The sequence below is a fragment of the Lotus japonicus genome, chromosome 6 (genome assembly GCF_012489685.1).
Source record: "Lotus japonicus ecotype B-129 chromosome 6, LjGifu_v1.2".
Taxonomy (NCBI): domain Eukaryota; kingdom Viridiplantae; phylum Streptophyta; class Magnoliopsida; order Fabales; family Fabaceae; genus Lotus; species Lotus japonicus.
The window spans coordinates 11,013,198-11,037,003 of record NC_080046.1 but is presented as its reverse complement, the minus strand read 5'-3'; the positions used below and the strand labels follow the sequence as shown (position 1 = coordinate 11,037,003).

The 23,806-nt window shown below is 37.1% G+C and overlaps 1 protein-coding gene across 1 annotated transcript; it reads left to right on the top strand.

The window, feature by feature from the left end:
* The first annotated feature begins 4,439 nt into the window (after positions 1 to 4,439).
* Positions 4,440 to 10,399, top strand: LOC130726240 (uncharacterized protein At1g66480-like). The gene is made up of 2 exons (XM_057577477.1): positions 4,440 to 5,113; positions 10,126 to 10,399. The coding sequence occupies exons 1-2, from the start codon at positions 4,523 to 4,525 to the stop codon at positions 10,180 to 10,182; spliced, it is 648 nt and encodes a 215-aa protein (XP_057433460.1). The 5' UTR covers positions 4,440 to 4,522; the 3' UTR covers positions 10,183 to 10,399.
* Positions 10,400 to 23,806: the final 13,407 nt, after the last annotated feature.

The following is a 23,806-nucleotide window of genomic DNA, read 5'->3' as shown; positions in this document are numbered from 1 at the left end:
AAAATACATAGAGGTGCTGGCTTGTTGGGATGTCAAGTGTGAGTAAGAAGTCTCACATTGGAAGATTAGAGGAGTAATGAACACTTTATAAGTGAGAGGACCCACACACTTAATCCCTTAAGGTTTTGGGTGATAGATATGGTGTCCAATCCACTTGTGATTTGCTCATGTTAGCTCAATGTGGATGATGCCCCCGTTTTATCCTCTTGCGGCCCAACAGTTGTATCAGAGCTGATGGTTAGTGCGATCAGGTGGTGTGTCCCGTTGATGGATATCCAACGGCGGTGCAAGTACTTGTAGGTTTCCACTTGAGATGGACTCACACTTGAGGGGGAGATTGTTGGTATGTCAAGTGTGAGTAAGAAGTCCCACATTGGAAGATTAGAGGAGTAATGAGCACTTTATAAGTGAGAGGACCCATACACTTAATGCCTTAAGGTTTTGGGTGAAAGATGTGGTGTCTAATCCACTTGGGATTTGCTCATGTTAGTCCAATGTGGATGATACCCCGATTTTATCCTCTTGCGGCCCAACATGGCTGAGCAAGAGCTAAGCCAAACACTTAACTCCTTCGTTATTTCAAAAAATGACGCTCTTGCCAAAGTTTTGGGGCCAAATCACTTTGGATATGTGCGAGGACAAGGTGTGAGAGCTCTTCATAGTATTGCCTTGATCCACTACCATACAATCTAGTGGAATAAACTCTAGCAGTTCAACTGAATATGCTCAACTAAATCAAGAACTTAATTTTCTGAAGACTAAGTTAGCAGCCTCAGATGAGAATATTAAGACACGGTAAACTATAATTTTTGCACACATGCAAATGAAGGAAGGACATATCACTGCAAACTTGGGACCTTTGTTTGGGAATTTTACTAAAATGGTAATAATATTATATTCTTACAATTGTTATGAAGTACAATTTTTACATTTATGGTTAAGTTGTCATGTGATATACTCTTAATCACACAGTTTATATCTTTCACTAGATTAAGGGAATGAGGAGGTTAATCCAACACAATAAGGAGGATCTTCATTAGGTAGCAATTATGTTTGAAAAATATATTGTGTTTTAAACTTGTATAGAACATAATATTCTTATGTATTCAGAATTTCATACTTGGAGGAAATTATGAACAAGGTGTTCTTAGCATTTTGTGGTAATTGCGTTGTTGTGGTTGCCAAGGCATTCTTAGCTTTTAAGTTGGGTTACGACAATAGCAAGACTTTGATTGGTAAATCTTGGCACTAGGATAATGGTTACTTTTTCTGAGACTTGACACTTTCATATTATAGAGAATATAATGGTCACTTTTTATGGGACTTTTGTATTATAGAGAATTTAATGGTCACTTCTTTGACTTTTATATAATTTTAGCATATGAAATTTATAAAGAATCAAAATTCCTCTTTTCAAGTTGATAGCAATATGATTCAAGAACATGAATTTCACTCCAATTATAACCATCTTCCATTAAAGCATTTTGTGGCTGTCCTTGTGGCGGTCTTAAACCACCAGAACTTATCGTGACATGTAAAACTAGCGATTGGGTAAAAACCGTCACAAATACAGTTGTGGCATCCGAGAAGGTAGTGGAAACGGTGATTGCCACGTAAATGTTTAGTGGTAGCCACCACAAATTGAAAAAAAAACCGCCACTAAAAAATACTCTTTTAGTTGTGTTAGTTTTTTTGGGCCTTTAGCCCAATTTTATGATTAAAAAAAGAAAGTTTATTTACTTTTTATCTTAATCTCTCCTTGTGTATGATACCTTGAGTGAATGTGTGTGATTCATAAACCCGTGAGTGAGGTGTTCTAAATCATTATCATGTCCTTATCGTTTATTTTTAATTTTTACACCTCTACTAATTTCTGCAAAATGTGAACGTCAAAAGATGCCAATATTTGGTTGATGGTTGGTCGAAGCTATAAGCCTCTATACCCCTATTGAAGTTTGATTGGTGCATATTTTCATTCTCGTTGAAGTGAGTGTATTGTTAGGTTATGGTCTGTTGAAATGTAGGATCGTCGAATCTTGAAATTATAGAAGTCAAATGTCTGTTCTACCCGAAGAAATGATTCATAAAAATGATTGGAAATATTGTGAGGAAGCTTTTGGGACAGAAGCCCCCATAATCATTTTCTCATTTGGGAGTAGTATATATACATTAATTAGAATCATTTAAAGATTTGGAACCTATCATTTTCATGTAAGGAATATTATTATTCAATTATTTACATTTGACCTTGCTGCTGCTTAGTAGAAGACTGGTTAACTGCAGACATTAAAGTAGTTGTTTGGTGAGATTACGGTAGCGTTTGGTAGACCGAAGGGAAGGGAACGGAACAGGATATTTTGAGTCTGTTATGTGTTTAATATGTTTTTAAAAGGGAACGAAACGGAACAAAAGGGTCTTGGAATAGAACATTTTGGTTCTCTAAAAAATTGTGGAACAGAAGGGAACAGCACCGGGGGACATTCAAATAAAATATAAAATTGTCCCTAGGTTTTTTTCTTTCATCTTCCCTTTTCTATATACTTCCCTCTTCTATTTCACATCAAGCCATCTCTGCTGTCTCTCCCAAATTTTTTTTCTGCATCAACAACTGCAATCTAACCGTTGTATCAATTCCGATCACTTCGGTTGTTAATTCGATCCAATTTGTAATATCAATTGCAATTCGCCCAAGTTTTGGCAACATATATTACCATCCAATTCGTAATTTCAATACCAATTGCAAATCGTTATAATATCAATTGCAATTCCCAATTCGATCTAAATTTCTTCTTCCTTCTTCTGGCAACATATATTACCATGGCAACATATATTACCTCCTTTGTTGGTTTGATATGGATTAATCATGTTTGTTTGCATATATTAATCTGCCAACATAACAAAAGTCTATTAATGTGAAGAACATAGTGGTGGTGTGACCTATCTTTCATACAGTATTATACTAATTTTAAATAAAATTAATTTAATAATAATTTACGTAATAGGAGATGAGGTTAAAAAAATATATACATAAAAATTATTCTATTTAATCCATTTTTTATGTTTGATTAAATATTACACATGATAGGGGTATAAATGTAATTAACTTTGCGATCCTGTTCTGTGTGTGTTGTGTTTGCCAAACACAGCACACAGAACATTACTGTCCTGTTCCATCCTGTTCCGTTCCGTTCTGTTCTATCCCGACTTGTTCTGTCACCAAACGCTACCTACTTAGATATGCCCGTGGACTGGCTCTTGACAGGACTTGGCTACTTAGTAGGTTAAGGTTCAACGGTTCACTAAACTTGTACATTATTATTGCCTTTTAGTGCAGCCATTGTTTTGTTTAAAATATTTGGTCACTGTGGTTAAATTAATACAATTTTACAAAAGAAGACAAAAAGAAAAAAATTGATTCCATGAATGATCAGTGACAAATATTACATTTTGATTTATGCCGACAGAAAATGATAAAAGAAGAAGCTGTCAAAAAAAAGAAGGAAAACTGAAAGTAAACGACAGAAACGCAGATTCAGAAAGTCCATATTGGAAGAAGAAAAAAACACAGTTAATGTAATGCAAGAGTATTTTTATGATACATGTTTAAAAAAATTTGTACAATTAATTCTCAAGTTATATTATAATTTTGGGAAAATGCTGATGTGGTTAGCTTAATTATGGATTTCAGATTCTTATGAAAGAATAGCGTCCAAATATATTATAAATGTGTCACAAACATGCATTGTTACTTTGTTAGCTCTGTATTTGAGAAGCTGGTTAACTAGAAATAAATTATCAATCAATGAATCAGATAACTAACTGGGTTATGACTGTTTTTTAACAAGGTTATGACTTATTATGATAACTAAAACAATATTTCTAAAAAAACAGCTAAAATTGCCCTTGCTCTCGATTTATAACCACTGAATTGACAACCCCACCAAACTTAACTGTATTCGGCGTGTAAAAATCTATGGCTTCACACTACTATTTAATATACAAAGTCCTTCATCGTTATTTGTATTGAATCCCTACCAAATGTCGACTAATTTACACCCATCCATTCATTTGATTCTGTCTCTTATTTGTTTTTATGTGATACAAGTATCTTAATTTTTTTACCAGATACTAATAGTCAGTAGATGTGATATTAAATCTCTTGTTCCACAATCAGCGCTAACAAAGTTTTTTCGTTTTTATGTTTAGACATCATTTTGATATTTGTTTGGCTAAATCTCTAAATGAGAGTTTTTTTTTTTTTGTTACAAACAGATTTGCAATCGAATCCTTAAATTTACTTAAAAATATTAAACAATATGTAACCGTCAAAATAACCACAAGTTTGAAACTCTTGCTTCTTATGTAGCACTAATTAACATATATGTGACAGCTACATTATATATACTATATATATAGTAAATTTATATATATGTATTATCACCACCCTTTGTCTCTAAGAAAGAGAGAAACCACAGTCCATAACAGTATAAAAAACTGAAGAAAGAAAACAAAGAAGGAAGTGATGGGAAACGCCATGGGAAGGAGCAAAAAAGCAAAGGTGATGAAAATAGACGGTGAAACGTTCAAGCTGAAGACTCCTGCTAGAGCACACGACGTCGTCAAGGACCATCCTGGCCACGTTCTCCTGGATTCACAATCAGTGAAGCACTTCGGGCTTCGGGCCAGGCCGCTGGAATCGCACCACGAGCTCAGGCCCAAGAAAATCTACTTCTTGGTGGAGCTACCCAAGGCGGCTCAGCCCAAACCACCGCCGCTACCGAGGAGGGCGCAATCAAGTGGTTTGCGTAGCATGAATGGCATGAGCGCTAAGGAGAGGCTCGACTTTCTCATGCTGTCAAAGCGCAGCGTTTCGGACCTCTCCTCGGCGAAGAGAGCCTCATCTAGTGGGCCCGCCGGCCTGAATGGGTCGGTGAGCATCAAAATGAGGCTGCCCAAGGCTCAGTGGAAAAAGCTCAACGAGGAGAGTAACGACGGAGATGAAGTGGCGGAAAAGATCTTGAGTTTGTATATGGGGAGCCAAGCCACCGTGGAAGGTGGTGGAACAGTGGAGGACCACCACAGAGAGCTTCACAACGATCACACGCCGCAAAGGGTATGTTATTAATTTTATTACATTCTTTCTCCGATCTTTGAAATTTTGGTTTGCTGTTTTGTTTCCTAAGCATTCAACTTGAGCAAATTGCATGATGTTGACGTGCAAAAAAGTTTTGTTTGTGTGTAGATAGATACAAAGATACGGTCCTTAGCTTCAATTTTCTTTCATCTTAATTTGCGGATTTTATAAGTGCTTATATTTTAAGGAAAATGCAATCGCAATACGTACATCATGAGATGTAAATCTAAAAGTTTTCTTGTTTTGTTTTTGATAATAATGCATTCAACTTTAATTTTTATTGAATGATGATAGTTAATTTAATCATATTAGTCTTAATAATCAACACATACTACCAATCGATGTACACTAGAGAGATAGAAAAAATAATATATATATATATTTTTCTTGCGATATACATATTTTTCTTGTTAATCGAAAGCGAGATAGAGAGAAAAAAAAATAATCAAAGAGAGATAAACTATTTCACGACTGCCGGGCAGGACACCAGTCACATGCTGCATAGATCAGCAGAGGTCCACTCTTGGAGATATCCCCGAGGAGGGTAGTCACAATCTGAGATTTTACTGACTCAAGGGAGATTCAAACCCTCAACATAAAGGAACATATCATAAGATATATGTACTATTTGGTAGAACAGATATTAATATCATTACTGTGGCAACGAGTACGGGAAGGATAAATTTGTAGGGTAAGGATGAATTTGTAAATAAGTTGACATATTATTTAATGACTAATTAACTATATTCTGATCATCAAATATACGTAATGCAAGTTATCACTTTTTTTTTTGAGACTTTGCAAGTTATCACTTTAATGGATTATATTTTGTATTAACTAAAAATATTTGGGTGGCTGTTAGGGTGCAAGTGTGTCTTAGGTCTTGCACCATGCAAGAGTAGAAATAACCCATAATAGTGGGTAAGGTGACTTGTTGCTAAAAAAAAATAAAAAATAGAAGATTACGAAAAACACCCTTCAAATCATTCTTTCTCTCTCTGCAACAACCCAGATCTCCTTTCTCTCCCTCCTCAGGCTTCATCACCAGCTCACTCCCCCTTCCCTTTCCATCCCCAACTTGCAAAGCCACCAGCCTAGACTGGAAAGGTAGGAACACAGATTGTAGCTTTGCACCACCGCGATCGACGCCGAAAAAACGCATCGCAGGCGCAGGAAAAACGCAGAATCTAGATCCTTGCATCCCTTCGACAACCACTGCGAAACCAGAAGAATAAATGGAGTTCATGACCAAACCTTCAATTTTTAGGTTTCGACCATACTTTGCTGGATCTGTTCGATCTGCTTCCCCTGGATTTGTTTCTTGCAATTCCTTCTTGTGCGGCTATGTTATGGGTTCTGCAATTTGGTGATGTGTGATTTGGATGACCCACTTGCTCATCCCAAATCTGAAAATCCGTTGGCCAAAAGCACACAGATCTGCGATTTGTTTTACACCTTTGGTTTCTGGGTTTTTGCTCTGAGTTTTTTTTTCTGTGCTAAGTGTGCTGTTTTTTTATTTTGATGGTTTGTCCAGCTTGATTTGATCCAGTTAAATTAAATGACTTCAATGATAATGTTGTGGTTAAAGTTTGCAATCCGTCTCTTGTAATCTTACAAAAAAAAAATCCCAGATTCAATGATGTGTTACAACTCAATATTCTTTTGTCCTTTGGTTTCATAAATATGATATATACAATGCTGTGTTGATGGATAACAAAGAAAAGGGGTGAGTGAAAATACAAAAAGAAGAGGAGGAAACAGGACCACCGCGCCAGAATCCTAAGGCAGCCGCGAGGTGGTTGGTCGGAGTTGCAGGTGAAGAGATCAAAGAAGGTTGAGGGAGAAAGGATGAGGCACACAATAAGGGGCTTTAGTGTCATTATCAAATTAAAATTTAAAAAATTAAACAATTCATTTAACAGGTCATCCAGGTTTCTCATTCTCCACCATGACAGGTGTTGTCATCCCATTGGCCCTGACATGTATGGCATGGGTGCAAGACCTATCAACTATTGCACCTTATACATCACCAAATATTTGAATGTCAAATTTTGACATTGTCTTCTTTTCAGAAAGATTTGACATTGTCTAACTTTTTTTTTTTTTTGAAAAGTGACATTGTCTAACTTAAGAATCAAAAGGTTGTTAATCAGATTTAATTTATTATTTAAAAGAGATTAGTCTTATCATGAAGTAAAGTATAACTGGGAAAATTTCATTTATCTACTTATATTAATGGTAGGGAGCAATCAACTTTAACTAGTTGATGCTAAATTGCCAAGGAAGTTAAGAAATTAAAATTATATATAGTGCAAATCTTAACTGCTCGGATCGATGAATAGTTTCGGTTTTGTCTTCTATTTCTTGATGTAGTTTATGAGGTTTCTTCTTCTTTCTTTCTTTTCTGGTTAAATATAAGGTTTCTTTTTTAGTATTTTCTACCATTTTTTTTAGCATATCTCACACCGAACTCAGTTTCCATTTAGTTTTGAACCATTAAATATAAAATCGTGACAAAAGTCAGTTTTTTTCTTTCTTTTTTTTTACGTTACATGTGTTCATATTTGTTAAGAGGTTATCTATAGTAAAATATTAAAGTAAAATATGATTATTCATATGCACTTATATGTGAATTGAGAAGAATTTGTTAGGAGAGACATATTATTTTATTGTGATATTCGAGCATCAATAGATTAGTCTCATGACTACCAGCTACGAAGATACCCTAAGAACCAAAATATGTTTTGCTCAAAATAAAATCTTGCAAATACTTCTTTCTTAAAAAATAAATAGTACAAAAGAAATGATTTTATCGACAGCGTAGCCCCCTTTTCCTTTCTTCTCTACCTTTTAGTTTTCGTTTTAGGGTTTGCTCGGGTGGGCGCCGTGAGGCGGCAACCCTCCCTCTTATTTCCCTTTCGTTTGTCTTCCTCTTTCGCTCTTTCGTTAGCTTCCTGCTCTTTCACGTTTCAAAGGGGACTTGCGAGATCCATTTTTCGTCTACAATGGCTCGGCGTTCGGATCTGGTTTCTGTGCAGATCAGTCTTCTTGTAGATCTGAAGCAGATCGTCTCTGGTTGCAGAAGATGTGTGTTTCAGGTGTTGCCTCATCCTGGTCTCTACCGATCCTGCTCCGCTCGATTTGCTTTTTTTGTATGTTCTGATTCTCAACACACACACAGTGAAGACCCCTTGTTGTGTTATTCAAGTTCCATGTCATTTATCAAGGTTTTTGTTGGTGGTTTTTTATTCAAGCCTGCGAGAAGCTTTTTCTCGCTGAGGAGAAGTTCTTGATGCAAAGGTTATTGTTGACCATGATTCGCAAAGGTCCAGAGGTTTTGGCTCTGTAACATATGCTACCAGTGAGGATGCATCTTCTACCATTCAAACCCTCGATGGTCAGGATCTTCATGGTCGGAGGATATGGGTAAATTTCCTTTTAGCTGCGCTGGCTCCTTTCGTAGCCGCCCATCGCTCCTACTTCTTGTTGTCGTTGTTCGGTTCGGTTTTCTTGGTTCTGTTTGTCATGGGGGTGTTGGGGACTAGGGTTGTTTGGTTGTGGGTTTTTGTTTCCATAGGGGTTCGGTTTTTGGTCAAGGTATGTTTGCGGTGGTTGAGCTTAGTGGCTCTTCGGCGAGACTCTGTGGATTGTGCTAGCGGTGGCGACTGTGATGGTGGGGTTAGGGTGTTGCTGGAGGCAAAGTTTATGCTCCTCATTTTGGATTTTTGGGTTCTTTGCAGGTCGCGACAGTAGTGTTTCATGGAGCGAGTTTTGGGTTGGCCTTATGGCCCGTGATTTGTGGTTCATACCTCGGGTTTTGGCGATTCCCTATGGATTTGTGCTTTGAAAATGGACGTTTCGTCGGCGCTCCTCTTTGTCTTGGTTTGTTTTCGGTGTTGTGTCATTCTGGATCTTATGCTTTCGATTTTTGGTCGATGTCCCGTTCTGATTTGTGTCCCCTCGAATGACAAGATGCCTATGTTTTTGTTGGGATATGTGGCTTGTTCTTCATCTCGGTCCCCGACAGTTGCCTCTTCTCATCTTGGTTTGTTCGGTGCTTGATCCAAGTTTGGATCCTTGTTGATTGCTTGGGGTTTATCCTGCATTTTGTGCAAGTGCTTTTAAGGTGATGTATTTCAAAAGTTTTACTTGTTGGTGCACCAAAGCAATTTGATTCCAAGGTCTTTTGTCCAATAGCGGGTATCAATTTAGCTCGTCCTAAATTGTTAGTTTTTTAGGCTATCCTATGTACTATTGGAGGGGACTATGTTCACTTTGTTGAGTTTCGTTTGTATTATCGACCAATTTTCATCCAATAAAACTTTCAACTTTAAAAAAAAATGATTTACAATTTGCTATAAATAATGAAAGACGTTATCATTATTATTTCGATTAACTGTTTCATAAATAATTTTATTAGAAAAGACTTTTGACTCTATTTTTACTAAAAAAAAAAATTCAAATAATTTATAAATATGAAAATAAATCATGTACACAAAATTAAAATACGATATTTCATATCATATTACATAAAAATTAATTTTAATGTCTTGGGTTTTCAGTATTTCTCAAACCTTTTTCTGTTTTTATCAACCACAATGCATGAGGGTAATAATTACAAATTTTATCAACCCTCAAATTTGTTAGAGAATTCTAGCTGAGAGAAGTGTACTCAAACATTTTTTATCGGCCAATTTTTTTTTTCTTTTAGAAAGAGGTTTTTATCCTTTGTAGAGATCAAACATGCACATGCATTTACATGTTTTTCAACTGTTATCACTTGAGTTTTCATTTGATAATGATGATTGAACATGACTTGCCATCATTTACATTTGGCATACGCCTATGAAAAACACACGTTGGAGACTTGATGAAACGTGTATGCGAAAACCTCAAACAAGTAGAACATAATTTTTATGTAATTACCTTAATTACCTAATGATACTTTAAGTTAATGTGTTCTTTCTTAATATGAATTTTCACTTTTTCAGAAACGAGTGAGTTTCTACCCGGTGGAGCAAGAAGAAATTCGAGAAGAAGCAACTTAATATTAGTGCATGTTTGATTATTTTAGTTCATTGTAATTTTTCAAGCGTGTTCAAACAAATACTTAGTCACTTGTGAATAGCAGTCCTTCCTTGTAGTCCTTTAAGCCGGAACAAGCCTTAGCACAACACTAGGATGTTGGGTGCTTCTGAAGCAAGTTAATTAATTTTGTCCTATACATTTGAATAGTTGTAGTGCTCAGATTTGGTTTGACATTTACGCATTAGCTTACCCAAAAGTAACTTTTTTTTAGTTAATTAAAGAAGAACTCTGTGAGTGGATTGGGTGTTTGGCTCACCATTCACGCAGCTCAAACGGGTTTTTAAGTAACACTAAAGTTATTCCAGATATTATAAAAATTCTTCAGGGTACAGAGTGGACAATTGAAAAGTGTGTCCATCAACAAGTACCGAATTCACAAAATTATGTTATTATCCAAACAATCAAAATTGTTCTGTTCATTAATTATGTTATTGCCATTGGTCAATCAATCAGCCAAATCCAACTGAGTAGAAGGTGAAAATACATTAAACAAGGAGAAAACCAATGTCAAATGCAAGACCCACCCTTGGCATTTCATCTTAAAAACAATCAACAATAAATTCTACTGTAAGTTCCAAATTAAATTTACAGAGAAAAAGAAAGTCAAGAAACAAAAGAGCAGGGTCTTTTTCTCCATAGAGCATGTCACAAATGCCATCTCAAGTTTCATTGTCTTCTTACCAAAGCTATGATACCTGTCAAAAGGTCTTCTATTGGAATCTTAAATCGAGCATTACATATGAGATAGCTTTATTAAAAACACCATGAATTAAATATGTTTGTCATCCCTATTCGTCTCTCAATTAATTTTTCATGAATTTACTTCTTAACTTGTTGGCGTATGAGGTTTTCATCATCATTCAAATGGCTCGAGGAACTAAAACCACACCCGCCAACAAGTTAAGCGGTGTAAACCAATAAAAATTTAATTGAGGGGTGAAAATTAATAATTCACTTTAGTTCTGGGATGAAAAATATGTTTAATCCCAAAAATAAATTAACTCTGGCGAAACATGTTCAAGTGTGCATAAGATTAGGTATTACCCAGCTACCCACAATGATATCAGGGTATGCATATTTATCTTGGTGCATCAATTGTGCACAATCAAGATGGCACACACGGTTTACATGCTGCATCAATTTAAATTTCATATATTTTCCATGCAAAATGGAAACACTTCCGAGAGATGAGAGAGAGAGGAGTGAAAGAGAGAGAGGGAGCTGGAGAAGTAGGTTGGACTCGGGTGGAGGGTCGAAGACATCACCGGAGTGATCAGGTTACTACATTCTTCTTCACTCATTTTCCTGACAACTATGAGGAGAAGGGTATGTGGGGAGTATTTCAAAGGTTTGGAAAGGTAGCTGACTTATTCATCCCAAAAAGAAGGAATAAGGAGGGACGGAGGTTTGGGTTTGTTAGGATGCTGGGAGTCAGAGACCCTGAAGGCTTAGCGAGGAAGATAGATCAAATTTACATTGGGGATATGAAACTATATGTGAATCTTCCTAGGTTTGGAAAGGAGATGGGAAGAGATAGGACCCAAGGGAGAGATAACATCATGTTTCACAGGGGTGGCCGGGACAAGGCAGTGAACAAAGGAGTTTCAATCTTACGAAAGGAGAGTAAACGGAGTGAAAGTAGCGGTGCATCGTACAAGCAAATCTTGTTAAAGACTGATGCAAAAGCAGGGAATAGGGATGAACTGAAGGACTCAAGGCAATCACCTGGGGTGTGGAATTTGGAGGATTTGCAACTGGAGGGAAATATAGAGGAATGGATGGAGAGAAGCATCGTGGGCACCCTAAAATCTCCTGAAATGATTCAAGCTGCATATGACTGTTTTGTATTGGCAGGTCTTCATTCGGTACGAGTTAGATACATGGGTGGATTATCAGTCTTGTTGACAGGGGAGGCTGGCGTGGAATTAATGGACATCATCAAGGATTCTGGGGAGGGTTGGAAGGAAGTTTTCGAGGACCTATCCCCATGGAGTTCTTCATCTGTGCCGAAGTGCAGAGTTCCATGGATCCGGTGTGAAGGGCTGCCAGTGCAATTTTGGAACGTTTCAAGCTTTGAGAAGGTTGTTAAGTCTGCTGGGAAGCTTATCTCAGTGGCTGATGAAACTAAATCTTTTTCTTGTTTAAGTTTTGCACGACTTCGGATCAAGACAGACTCGCTTGAACCTATTTTCATAAACATGAACATAAAGATCGGGGATATGGTGGTAGGTGTTCGACTTGTTGAGGAGATTGGCGTTTGGGAGGCTGTTCACCTTCGTTGCTGTGAACAACATGAGAGTACTGATTCAGAATCTTCAGCATGGTCTCAATACGAGGATGATGGGGGGTTTGATGAAGATGAAGGTGATGACGTGATGCACACCGGAAATATTGGCAGAGACAAGTCTCAGGGGAAACAGCCGGAATTTTCATTGCTAGCGTTGGGAAAACAAAAAAATGGTGCTTTCGATGATAAGGAATTAAATGATCATGATGAGGGAGCAAACGTCGAAACTGATGAGAATTTTAAAGGTCAAGAATGCAAACAAGAAACGGCTTTTGATTTAAATGGTGGGACCACTGTCATGGCAGCAGAGAAGAATTTAAAGGAGGGAGAGTGTCTTGCTCACGTGGTTGTTAATGAAGATGTTGGGCCCTCACAAGCCGTTGTGGCCCAACCCCACCAGCTTCTTGAAGTGGACCGGGCAATTGTGGCCTCAACTAATTCATGCCAATTTGGGTCGTTGGGTCAACATGAGGAATTGGTTTCTGAGCAACAAAAGGAACAATCTGAACCTGACTTGCGTGAACCAGAAAATTGCGATTCTGTATCTTTGGCTTCAGAGGCTTCGTTCAATCCGCTGGGAGACGAGATTAGCTCTACAAAGGTCAATAGCAGAGGAGAAGCGGTGGTTTGGAAGCATCCTTTTCGCAAAGCAGAAAGCTTTTTGAGTGTGTCTCAGGGTGGATCTTCCACTGGTGGTTCCTCTTTAAATTGCCCAATTGCAAGAAAGCAAGTCCGTCAGAAATTCTTCCCGATGTGTGCGTCTTTATCAGACTCTGCAATTGCAAATTGCAACCGAGGTTTCTGGATAAGGAATGGAGAGGATGAAGCTAGAAATATTTGGGACTTTGGTAAAATGTTGGGCGTTACTTTCTCTGGTGATGAGAGAGAGATGGTAAACAAATTGATGGATTTGGAAAACAGGGATGATGCAGCAGAATCAGAGCAATCAAGAAAAGAGGGGGGTGGAAATCAATCTGGTTGTCAATGATTATTCTTAGCCTAAATTTGAGGGGGTTGGGTAGTGGCCTGAAGGTGAAGACAGTGAAAGGTATAATCATGCAATTTAATGTGGATCTTGTGTGTTTGCAGGAAACAAAGCTCCAAGAGGTGGATGTGGGAAGATGTAGCAGAATTTGGGGTGATGCTGATTTCGACTGGGATTATGTGCCGGCAGTCAACAGAGGGGGCGGCCTTCTGTGTATATGGAGGAAAGGATTATTCCATATATCAGGTTGTGTCAAGAGCCAGCATTTCATTTGTATCAGTGGGAAAAAACATGATGAGGATTTAGTGTACTCTTTTGTTAATGTATATGCCCCCTGCGATAGGTCTGGGAAAACAGGTTTATGGGACTCTCTGACTAATTTGAAGAATGGTATTGTTGCTGATATCTGGTGTGTCTTGGGAGATTTTAATGCTGTTCGCAAGCCGGATGAACGGAGGGGTCAAGGGTCGATGTCAGCTACTCAGCGCAGTGAATCTGCAGAATTTAATGAATTTATTGAGGATATGGAATTGCTAGATATTCCATTAATTGGTAGGAGGTATACATGGATTAGACCGAATGGATTGCAGATGAGCAGGTTGGACAGAGTTCTTGTTTCCCCCAGCTGGCTGGATCGTTGGCCAGGTTCTGTTCAAGAGGTTTTGCAAAGAGATGTGTCAGATCATTGTCCTCTACTTCTTAGAGGATCCGTTCTGAATTGGGGTCCAAGGCCTTTTCGCTTTCTTAATTGCTGGTTCGATGATCAGAGGTTTAAAAGCTTCGTAGAGGAGACTTGGAAGGAAGCTCAGGTTGATGGAAGAGGCGCTTTTGTATTGAAGGAGAAGCTAAAATTCCTGAAAGATAAATTGAAGACCTGGAATTTTGAAACATTTGGTGATCTGAATAAAAGAAAAAAGGAGGTGGTTGAGAAACTAAATGATTTGGAAAAAAAGGCTGAGCAATCTGTTCTTAATGACGCTGAGTTGAAATTGAGAAAGGCATACGAGGCTCAGTTCTGGAAGTGTGCCAAGCAGATTGAATCGTTAGCATGCCAAAAATCGAGGGTGCGGTGGGTTAGAGAGGGAGATGCAAATACTAAGTTTTTCCATGCCATGATTAATTACAGGAGAAAAAAAAATTCACTGAATGGGTTGTTTATTAATGGAAATTGGTGTGAAGATCCGCCCCAAGTGAAGGAAGAGGTTAAGCAGTTTTTCTCTCAAAAATTCAGAAATACACATGAGATGCTTCCAACTCTTGATGGTGTACCGTTTAAATCCTTGTCTGATGAGGCATCAAGATCTTTGGAGGTTTCGTTTTCGGAGGAGGAATTGAGAGAGGCCGTTTGGAGTTGTGCGGGAGAGAAGAGCCCGGGTCCGGATGGGGTGAATTTCAGGTTCATCAAGGCCTTCTGGGATATACTGAAGGGGGATTTTCGGAAACTGGCTGATGATTTTTCTGGTAAGGGTAGCTGGCCAAGAGGTACAAATTCCTCTTTCATTGCTTTAATCCCTAAAGTGGATTCCCCACAAGGTTTGAATGAATTCCGCCCAATCTCTCTAGTAAATTGCATGTATAAGGTTATTTCAAAACTGCTTGCTAACAGACTTCGTGGGGTGCTAGCAAGCGTCATTGATAGCTGCCAATTTGCTTTTGTGGGGAATAGAAATATGTTGGACAGTGTTCTTATTGCTAATGAGGCAGTTCATGAGGCGGCTAGGAAGAAGAAGCCTACTTTCTTGTTGAAAGTTGACTTCGAGAAAGCGTACGATTCAGTGAACTGGAATTTTCTATCATACATGCTAAAGCGTTTGAATTTTGGGGATAGATGGAGAAAATGGGTTAAGGGATGCCTTGAATCTTCTTCTATTTCAGTGTTAGTCAACGGCAGTCCAACTGAGGAATTTAAAATGGAAAAGGGACTGAGACAGGGGGACCCATTGGCTCCATTTTTATTTATTATCATTGCAGAGGGGTTAAGTGGTTTGATGAGGAAAGCTGTTCAGTTGCAGAAATTTTCACCCTTTCGTTTTGGTTCTGAATCTGGTCCAGAGGTCGCTTTACTACAGTTTGCAGATGACACAATTTTTGTAGGCCAAGCTTCAATTCAGAATATCTTTGCTGTGAAAAGCATATTACGATGCTTTGAGATTATTTCTGGACTAAAGGTTAATTTTCACAAGAGTAGGATTTCAGGAATCTGTGTTGAGGAAAGGCAGTTGCATAGCTTCTCTAATTTGCTTCACTGTCAGCAGATGCATCTACCTTTTTCTTATCTTGGTATGCCGGTGGGGGGCAATCCTAGGAGACTTTCGTTCTGGGATCCGGTAATTAATAAACTAAAGAAGAGGCTCTCAAAGTGGAAGCAACGTCATCTGTCTTTTGGTGGAAGAGTATGTTTGGTAAAATCTGTTTTATCTTCAATTCCTTTAAGATGCCTGCAGGGATTATTGCTAAATGTAATAGTATTATGAGATGCTTCCTTTGGGGGGGCTCGGAGGAAGGGAGGAAGATAGCTTGGTTGGAGTGGTCTAAGGTTTGCAGGCCTAAAGGGGAAGGAGGTTTGGGTATAAAGGACCTTAAGTCCTTTAATCTTGCCCTCCTGGGGAAATGGAGGTGGAGGATGTTGCAAGAACCAAATAGTTTATGGTGCCAAATTCTGAATGAGAAATACAGAGGTCCTCTCCATCAAAAGGATTCTCCTTGGTGGAAGGATTTGAATTCAGTTTGTTTTGGGGCGGAGTGTGGGCGTTGGTTTAATGAGGCGATTTGTAGAACGGTTGGGGATGGTAGGGATATTGCTTTTTGGGTGGAGGATTGGACAGGGTCTGGGAGCTTCAAGAGTATTTTCCCGAGACTCTTTCTGTTATCAAGCCAAAAGGAAGCTTCCATCTTGGAAATGGGAAGGTGGGTTGGTGATGCATGGGTTTGGGATTTTAAATGGGAGAGGGTGCTGCTAGATAGGGAATTGTAGAGGGTGTTAGAGTTGGAAAGGAAGACTGGAGGTTTTTCCCCTAAATTGGGTCAACGGGACAAATGGGTTTGGGTGAAGGATGAGTCAGGAGTGTATAGTGTGAAGTCAGCGTATGCTCTAATTCATGATGATTCTGTTGCAGAAGATAGCTGGGTTTTTAACAAGCTTTGGAAAGCAAAAGCACCTTCTGGCTTGATTGCTCTGGCTTGGAGGGTTTTGATTGATAAAGTGCAGACTAGATATGATCTTAGCAAGAGGAATGCTCTTCCAGTTAACGTTACTACTATTTGTGTCCTATGCGCTTCTGATGCGGAAAATAGCTTTCATCTCTTTTTTAATTGCCATGTCTCGTGGAGAGTTTGGTCTAAGTTGCTTGACTGGTTGGGGATCCAATTTGTATTGCCATCATGTGCTGTAAACCATTTCAGTCAATTCTGTGGTGTGTTGAGGGGAGGAAAAAAGGTTTCGCAGGCTCTTATCTTAATCTGGATTGCTGCTGTTCATTCGATTTGGCAGTGTAGAAATGGTTTAATTTTCAGGGGGGTTTCAGTGGAAATTGGCAGCCTAGTGGATCTGGTGCAATACAAGGTTTGGCTGTGGTTATCTTTGCATGAAAGGAGCTTTTCCGCTTCTGTTTTTGAGTGGATTTCGAACCCTGCAATCTGTATTTTTTCCTTATACTAAGTGGCAGCAGCTGGTGATTTTCTATGTTGGATTGTGTGTTTGCTTGAAGGGAAGTACTTTAATCTTTCTAGTGACAGATTTTCTATGTTGGTTTGTGTGTATGATGAATCATGTTTTGCTGTGGCCGTTTGCCTTGGCTGGGAGAATAATTATTATCTTATTGTTTCTGTATGGCATTGGTTTTCATCAGATGAAGGTTAGTAGGTGCACTATATCTATTAGTGGGAAATATATATTGAAGGGTATTAGATGGTTTGGTCTTGTCTTGTCTGTGATAGCATGTGGAGTGCAGGGAATTGTGTTTCTCGTGAGCTCTATGTGTGGAAATTTGCTGGTGGAGTTATTTGATGGATTGGTCATACTACTGCTCATTTCTCTTTGGCTTATTCGTTGGAGCTGCTCCTCTTCATGGCTCTGTTGTTGGGTTTGGGTGGGTGTTTAGATTTCCTTGTAAACTTCCTTGAAAATTACTCTTGGCTTTTTAAAACTAGTACTCTTTTTCCTTGCTAGGTTTTCCCAAGGGGTTTTTATCCTAGCAAGGTTTTAATGATGTTTGTTTTATTAAGCCCATTTTCAAGGAGGTATTAGGTGGGTAGTTTCTCCATTTCTAGGGTCTTCGATTTTGTTTATGTTTGTGTTTGCTTATTTTTTCTTTTTTTTCTCCTCTCTTCTTTCACTTTGTATTGGGTTGAAGTACCCCTTGTACTTCTATTCAATATATTTCTCATTGCCTATCAAAAAAAAAAATGCAAAATGTTCTGAAAGTGGTTTTCTTTTCTTCCTCTACCGTCTAATCCATCAATTTCACAATATATATGAGGTATCAAGTGAAAGTCTAGCTCAAGGTACTCGAAAATATACTCAAAATAACCCAGATGAATGACTTGTTCTCAGCAAATTAAAAATCCATGCCTCACAACAGGGGGATTTGGGAAAATAACATAACATATCATCAAGTGATCCTAAAGTTATATATCAAGATCAATGATAGGCATAACCAATTTCAATCTTCATTGAAAAACCAAGAGTTTGTCAACTAGAGGATTAGGTCCCCGTTAGTCCAACCTTCCATTGCAAGAGTTCACATTGCTTACAAATATATATATGCTTTAAGCTTGTCTACGAAGGAGAATCATTGCTTCATGGAGGATGCTTGGGTTGTATGGAAAAAGTTAGCTAAGAGGGTGTCATTGAAGGTTTCCTTATTTGTATGGCAGTGGAAGAGAAAAGAAGACGCTACAAAAGTGAATTTGATAAGGTGTTGCGTTGGGTTAGGAGATGTCGGGATTTGTAGTATGTGTGATGAGGAGGAGAAAGATGCAAGTCATCTGGTAAGTGATACAACGCGAGGGTTTGTGTTGGGTGCTGCCAGAATCTGTCTCTTCTCTACTCCTATCATGGAGAGCGATGAGAACTTACAGTGCGACATAGTGATGGGATACGATCCCTTATGCGCTTCTCTAGTCAATTTGGTTGGCGAGGAACAATCTTATATTCACTAATAAGGTTGTGGAGGGGGAGTTTTTCTAGGATATGCATATGGTTCGTTTGTTCTCATGGTTTAAGGCTTGATGGAAATCTTGTGCATAGAGCTTAGACCAATTTGTTAGGGGATTTTCCTACATCAGAGTTGCAAAACAAGTTGTGGGTCGTTCAAGGCTTTCGTGGGTTCCTCAAGTGGCTCCACACTCGAAGTTTAATGTTGATGTAGAGTTCAAAGGTAACCTGGAGTTGAGTAGTATTAGTGGTGTGTTATGTGATCACAACAGCCATGTATACTAGGCTATTTTGGTAAGCAGATGGGTGTCTTGTGTGCTCATGAAGCGATAGTTCTGGCTATCTTGCATGCGCTTCTTTCTGTCAGCGATTTAATTTTTATACTGTCACTATTGAGAGTGGTTCCTTGTTGTTTGTTCGTTGCGTGACGCGCGCGTGCATCACCAAGGTCATGGCGAATGATGAATTCTTTTGTCTTAATAGACTATCTCATGCCTCTGGTTGGTTTGAAGGGGGGGAGGGGAATATGTATGCAAACTATTTAACAAACTATGGGTGTAGAGATAGGGAGGGTATGTTGATTGTTTGTCATCATGTGTAGATATCTATACTCTTATATGAGAATGTTGTTCTCATATTTTATCTTCATTTTTAATACGATTTCTCTAGTTTTTTTTAAATAAAAAAAATTCTCAAAAGCTCTAGAGTGGGTTAACGCTAACAGCAGCTGAAGCCCTAAAACCACGTAACTAAAGATCGAGTCTGGAATTTGCCGATACGATGCACCAAGGTTTGACAAGGGTGGCATCTTCAACTCCTGATGACTACATAAAGTCAGTCAAGATTAGTGTAGTAAGAGCATCTCAAACCACGAGACGCAAACTAAGAACCCAAACCACAATAAATAGATTGAGGCTACGATTTTTTTTAGATAAGAAAAATTGAATTAATGGAAGTACAAGGGGTACTTCAACCCAAGGTAATTACAAAGAGATAAAAAAACAAAAAGAAGAAACAACCAGAAATCAGAGCAGGAAAACAAACACTCCCTAACCAATCGTTCAGCAAAATAGATTGGACCAAAAGAAAAAAAGGAATGAGACAGGGCCTAACATAAGGAGAGAACCCAATCGCAAAACCTAGGGAGGAAGATTGTATAGTGGATAAAATTTCCAAAACAGTAATATGTAGAGAAAGAGAGAAACAATTCACTCTTATAATTGACTTGGAGTAAAATTGATGAATGGCTTTGGGTAGTGCTGCGGTACAATTATTGTAGTGGGTGGTGTTTTTAATTCCCTTTATGTTTTGTCCCAACTACTTTATTCTGTGTATTGGTTTGCACATGGAAAGAATCCTGCTCCCCCCCCCCCCTCCCCCTCCCCATTTTGTTTTCATGCGTTTGTCCCTGTTTTCTCCCCTGTTGTGGAGGTTTCTAGGCTTTGGGCCTTTTGTATAGCCGTTGGGCTTTGGGCTTTTTGTGCCCCTTTATGAATGAACAAGTTTTCTTTGACCAAAAAAAAAAAGTATAAAATGGAAGTGACCAAAAAAAATAAAAGTATAAAATGGCTTTTAACTTCACGCTGTTTATTTACTCTTATACTTTGATTGTGTTTATTTTGAATATTTTGTTAGCTATGGTAATCTGAACCTAGAAACGCATTTTACACATTGGACTCCATTTTTTTTATTAAATGCCAAGAAGGAAGTATTGTTCAATTTGGACACTTATATTTAACGTGAAATTGGTTATGAGAATTTACACCCTTATCCTTTTTGAAAATATGCTTCCCCTTATCATTCTTTTTTTTTTTCTCATTACATTGGTTTTGGATCAATTTGAACAAGGTTATGGGTAATAATTGTGCTTCACCATACAATGATAACTCTTGCTTTTGAAATCTAGGAATGAAAAATTTAATAATCATAATGTTTTGAATGCTAATTCATTCTATTCTCAATAAAATTCAAATATTTTATTGAGAATTGTGACATAAAATAAGTAATAAATAACTTCATTACCATATGGTGATAACATTCATGTATATATGGATACTATCATGTCATAATACAACATATTATAAAACTAATAACTACTTTTAACTTGTCATAGATTTTCTATTTATATTATCTGAACTGAGTGTTTTCTCTTGAGTATCTGTCTAATTCCACTTGATTCAGATTTTATTTTTTGTTAATCATGTGTTCTTTAATTGGGTTATATATTAATAGGCTTATTTTCTATTTATTATATATTACATTTATTTTTTTTTTTTTCTCTTCTTTTTCATAAAATGTTTTTCATACAAAGCATCCTATATTCAGACCGTGATTGGTTATGTATTTTGATGTGCTTTAAGGTGATCCCTATAACCTTGTTTTTCCATTCTAAACATGAATATGATAAAATAGGTTCATCAACATAGAATACCCTCCAATATTATTCATTAATCTCATTCGATATCATTCTTCTAAAGTACAAGATAAGGTTTAGTATGTTTGTTCAAAAGGCAAACATATCATTTACTATATTTCAACAGGAACCTGCAGATGCTCCCATGTTTCAATCAATAGTGTGGGTAGATAATATTTGTCTCACTTCCCATACCATTTTCTCCCACATGAATGATGCTAAGGAAGATGACTCTAGATTATATTTGGAAGCACCTCATGCAAGATCATATGCTCAGCAAGATGTCCTTAGAATTAGAGATGATTTAGGCTCTCTAGTTTAGGAGGTTTGTTATTGTATAATATTAAATACATTTTTCTCCAACCGATAACCAATTCACAATATATTAAATTGCTTATTTATATTGCTTGATGTAGTACAATGTTTGCCCTTGAGTGTTTGTCTAATGCAGCTTGATTCAAACTTCATTGTTTGTTATTTAAATCCATATGTTCTCTTGATATATTCATGGCCATTTTTTATTTTAGCCTTTTTACATGTGAATATTTTGCATTCTCATTCTTAATGATGATATCCATATCAGCTAGTTTTATATTGTTAGTTAATAATATATTTCAATTAAGAAACTTTATGTTGCTACTTGTTATGATTGTTTTACAAAAGAGTCGACTTTCTAAAAGCATCTTGTATGACTATGCGGTTAAGATGAAGGTAGGAATGACTACTTACCATACTAGTAGGCAAGAAGGATTGTTTGGCTTTTATGCATCATCCGTAGTTGTCAATTGTATAAACTACACCAGTAATGCTACTAAAACAAAGAAAGATGCTCAACAACTAGCAACAAATCTTTTTCATGAGATTTATTAGTTTGTATCAGCACATGCAGCTAACTTTTGAGCATATTCTTGTTTATAGTAGCATCATCAGTTTAGTTTATTCTATTGACAACCACATATATTACATAAAGGCCATGTAACCCTTCTTTCCTACTAGTCTGGTAAGTAGGCATTCTTACCTTCATCTTAACCGCATATTCATACAAGATGCTCTTAGAAAGTCGACTCTCCTGTAAAACAATCACACGAAGTAGCAACATAACGACTCTTAATTTAAATATATTATTAATTGATAATATAAAATTAGCTGATATGGATATCGTCATTAAAAATGAGAATGTGTATATTCACGTGTAGAAAGGCTAAACAAAAAATGAGTTGTATAATCACACAGAGAACATATGGATATGATTAACAAATAATGAAATTTGAATCAAGCTGCACTAATAGACAAACACTTAAGGGTAAACATTTTACTACATCTAGCAATATAAATGAGCAATCTAACAAATAATGAAAAGATTATCAGTTTGGGAAAACGATATTTAATATTATACAATAACAAACCTCTAAATCAAGATAGCATAAATCATCTCTAATTCTAGAGACGTTTTGCAGAGCATATGATCTTGTATGAAGTGCTTTGAAATAAACTCAAGGTTCATATACCTCAACATCTTTTAGGTGGGAGAAAATGGTATGGGAAGTGACACGGGTATTATCTACCCACACTATTGATTGAAACCTGGGAGCTTGTGCAGGATCCACACAAATAGTTTGAAATAGACGGTGAGATGTTTGCCTTTTGAACAAGCATACTAATCCTAATTTTGTACTTTGGAAGAAGAATACCTAATGACATCAATCAATATGAATAAAGGTATTCTAGGCTAAGGAACCTATTTTTTCATATATTTATGTTTAGAAAGGAAAAACGAGGTTATAGGATCACCTTAAAACACATCAAAATAAATAAACAGTCACAGTATGAATATATGATGCTCTTTATGAAAAATATTTTATGCCAAAGAAGAGGAAACAAATCTGAATAAATCTAATCTTTAATAAATAGAAAATAAGTCTGGCAATATATAACCCAATACAAGAGCACATGATTAACAAAAAATACAATCTGAATCAAGTGGAATTAGACAAATAATCAAGAGAAAACAGTCAGTTCAGGTAATATAAATAGGAAATCTATCATAGTTTGAAATTAATTATTAGTTTTAGAGCATGTTGCATTATAATATGATATATATATATATATAAATATATATATATAGATGTTATCACCATATGGTAATGAAGTGATTTATTACTTATTTTATATCGCAACTCTCAATAAAATATTTGAATTTTCATATGCTTATCATTCATGATAAATATGTTATGTTACCTTAGGTATACATATATCTTGAAAATCACAATTGATGAAAGATGGAGCGACCATGTAGAAAGTGAGTAAACATGAGCGATTTAAGAGTAAAATTGAACTTTCAACATGGCTTATTAATCTGAATGGAGGATGAATCACGGTAAATTTGGACAGGAGGCCAAAAGTACCTAGGCAAAGAAAAATTGAAGCAATTAACAAACGGTTAAAAAAGTCGAATTGGGGAATTCGATGTGAAGAAGAAAAAATGTTTAATTAAGATGTAATAGAAGTTAAATACCTAGCGGATTGAAGATTAGTAGATCTGCATCAGATCTGAAGATTTGATGGAGAGAGTGAAATGAGTGTCTTTGCTGCGGCCACGCTATTGAAGGGTTGAAGTTTCAAGTTTTATTGGAAACCTTGGAAACTGGTGATGTGTGGGAGAGCGAGTGAAGACGGCAACAAATTTAAGAAAAGAGAAAATTACATAGCTCTATCATTTTTTTACGTGTGAATTGGGTGGAAGC

Excerpts from the sequence above, each read along its gene's own strand:
- LOC130726240 (XM_057577477.1), top strand. The coding sequence starts at position 4,523 with ATGGGAAACGCCATGGGAAGGAGCAAAAAAGCAAAGGTGATGAAAATA. Across the intron at positions 5,114-10,125 it reads ACGATCACACGCCGCAAAGG|AAACGAGTGAGTTTCTACCC; the intron begins GTATGTTATTAA and ends TCACTTTTTCAG.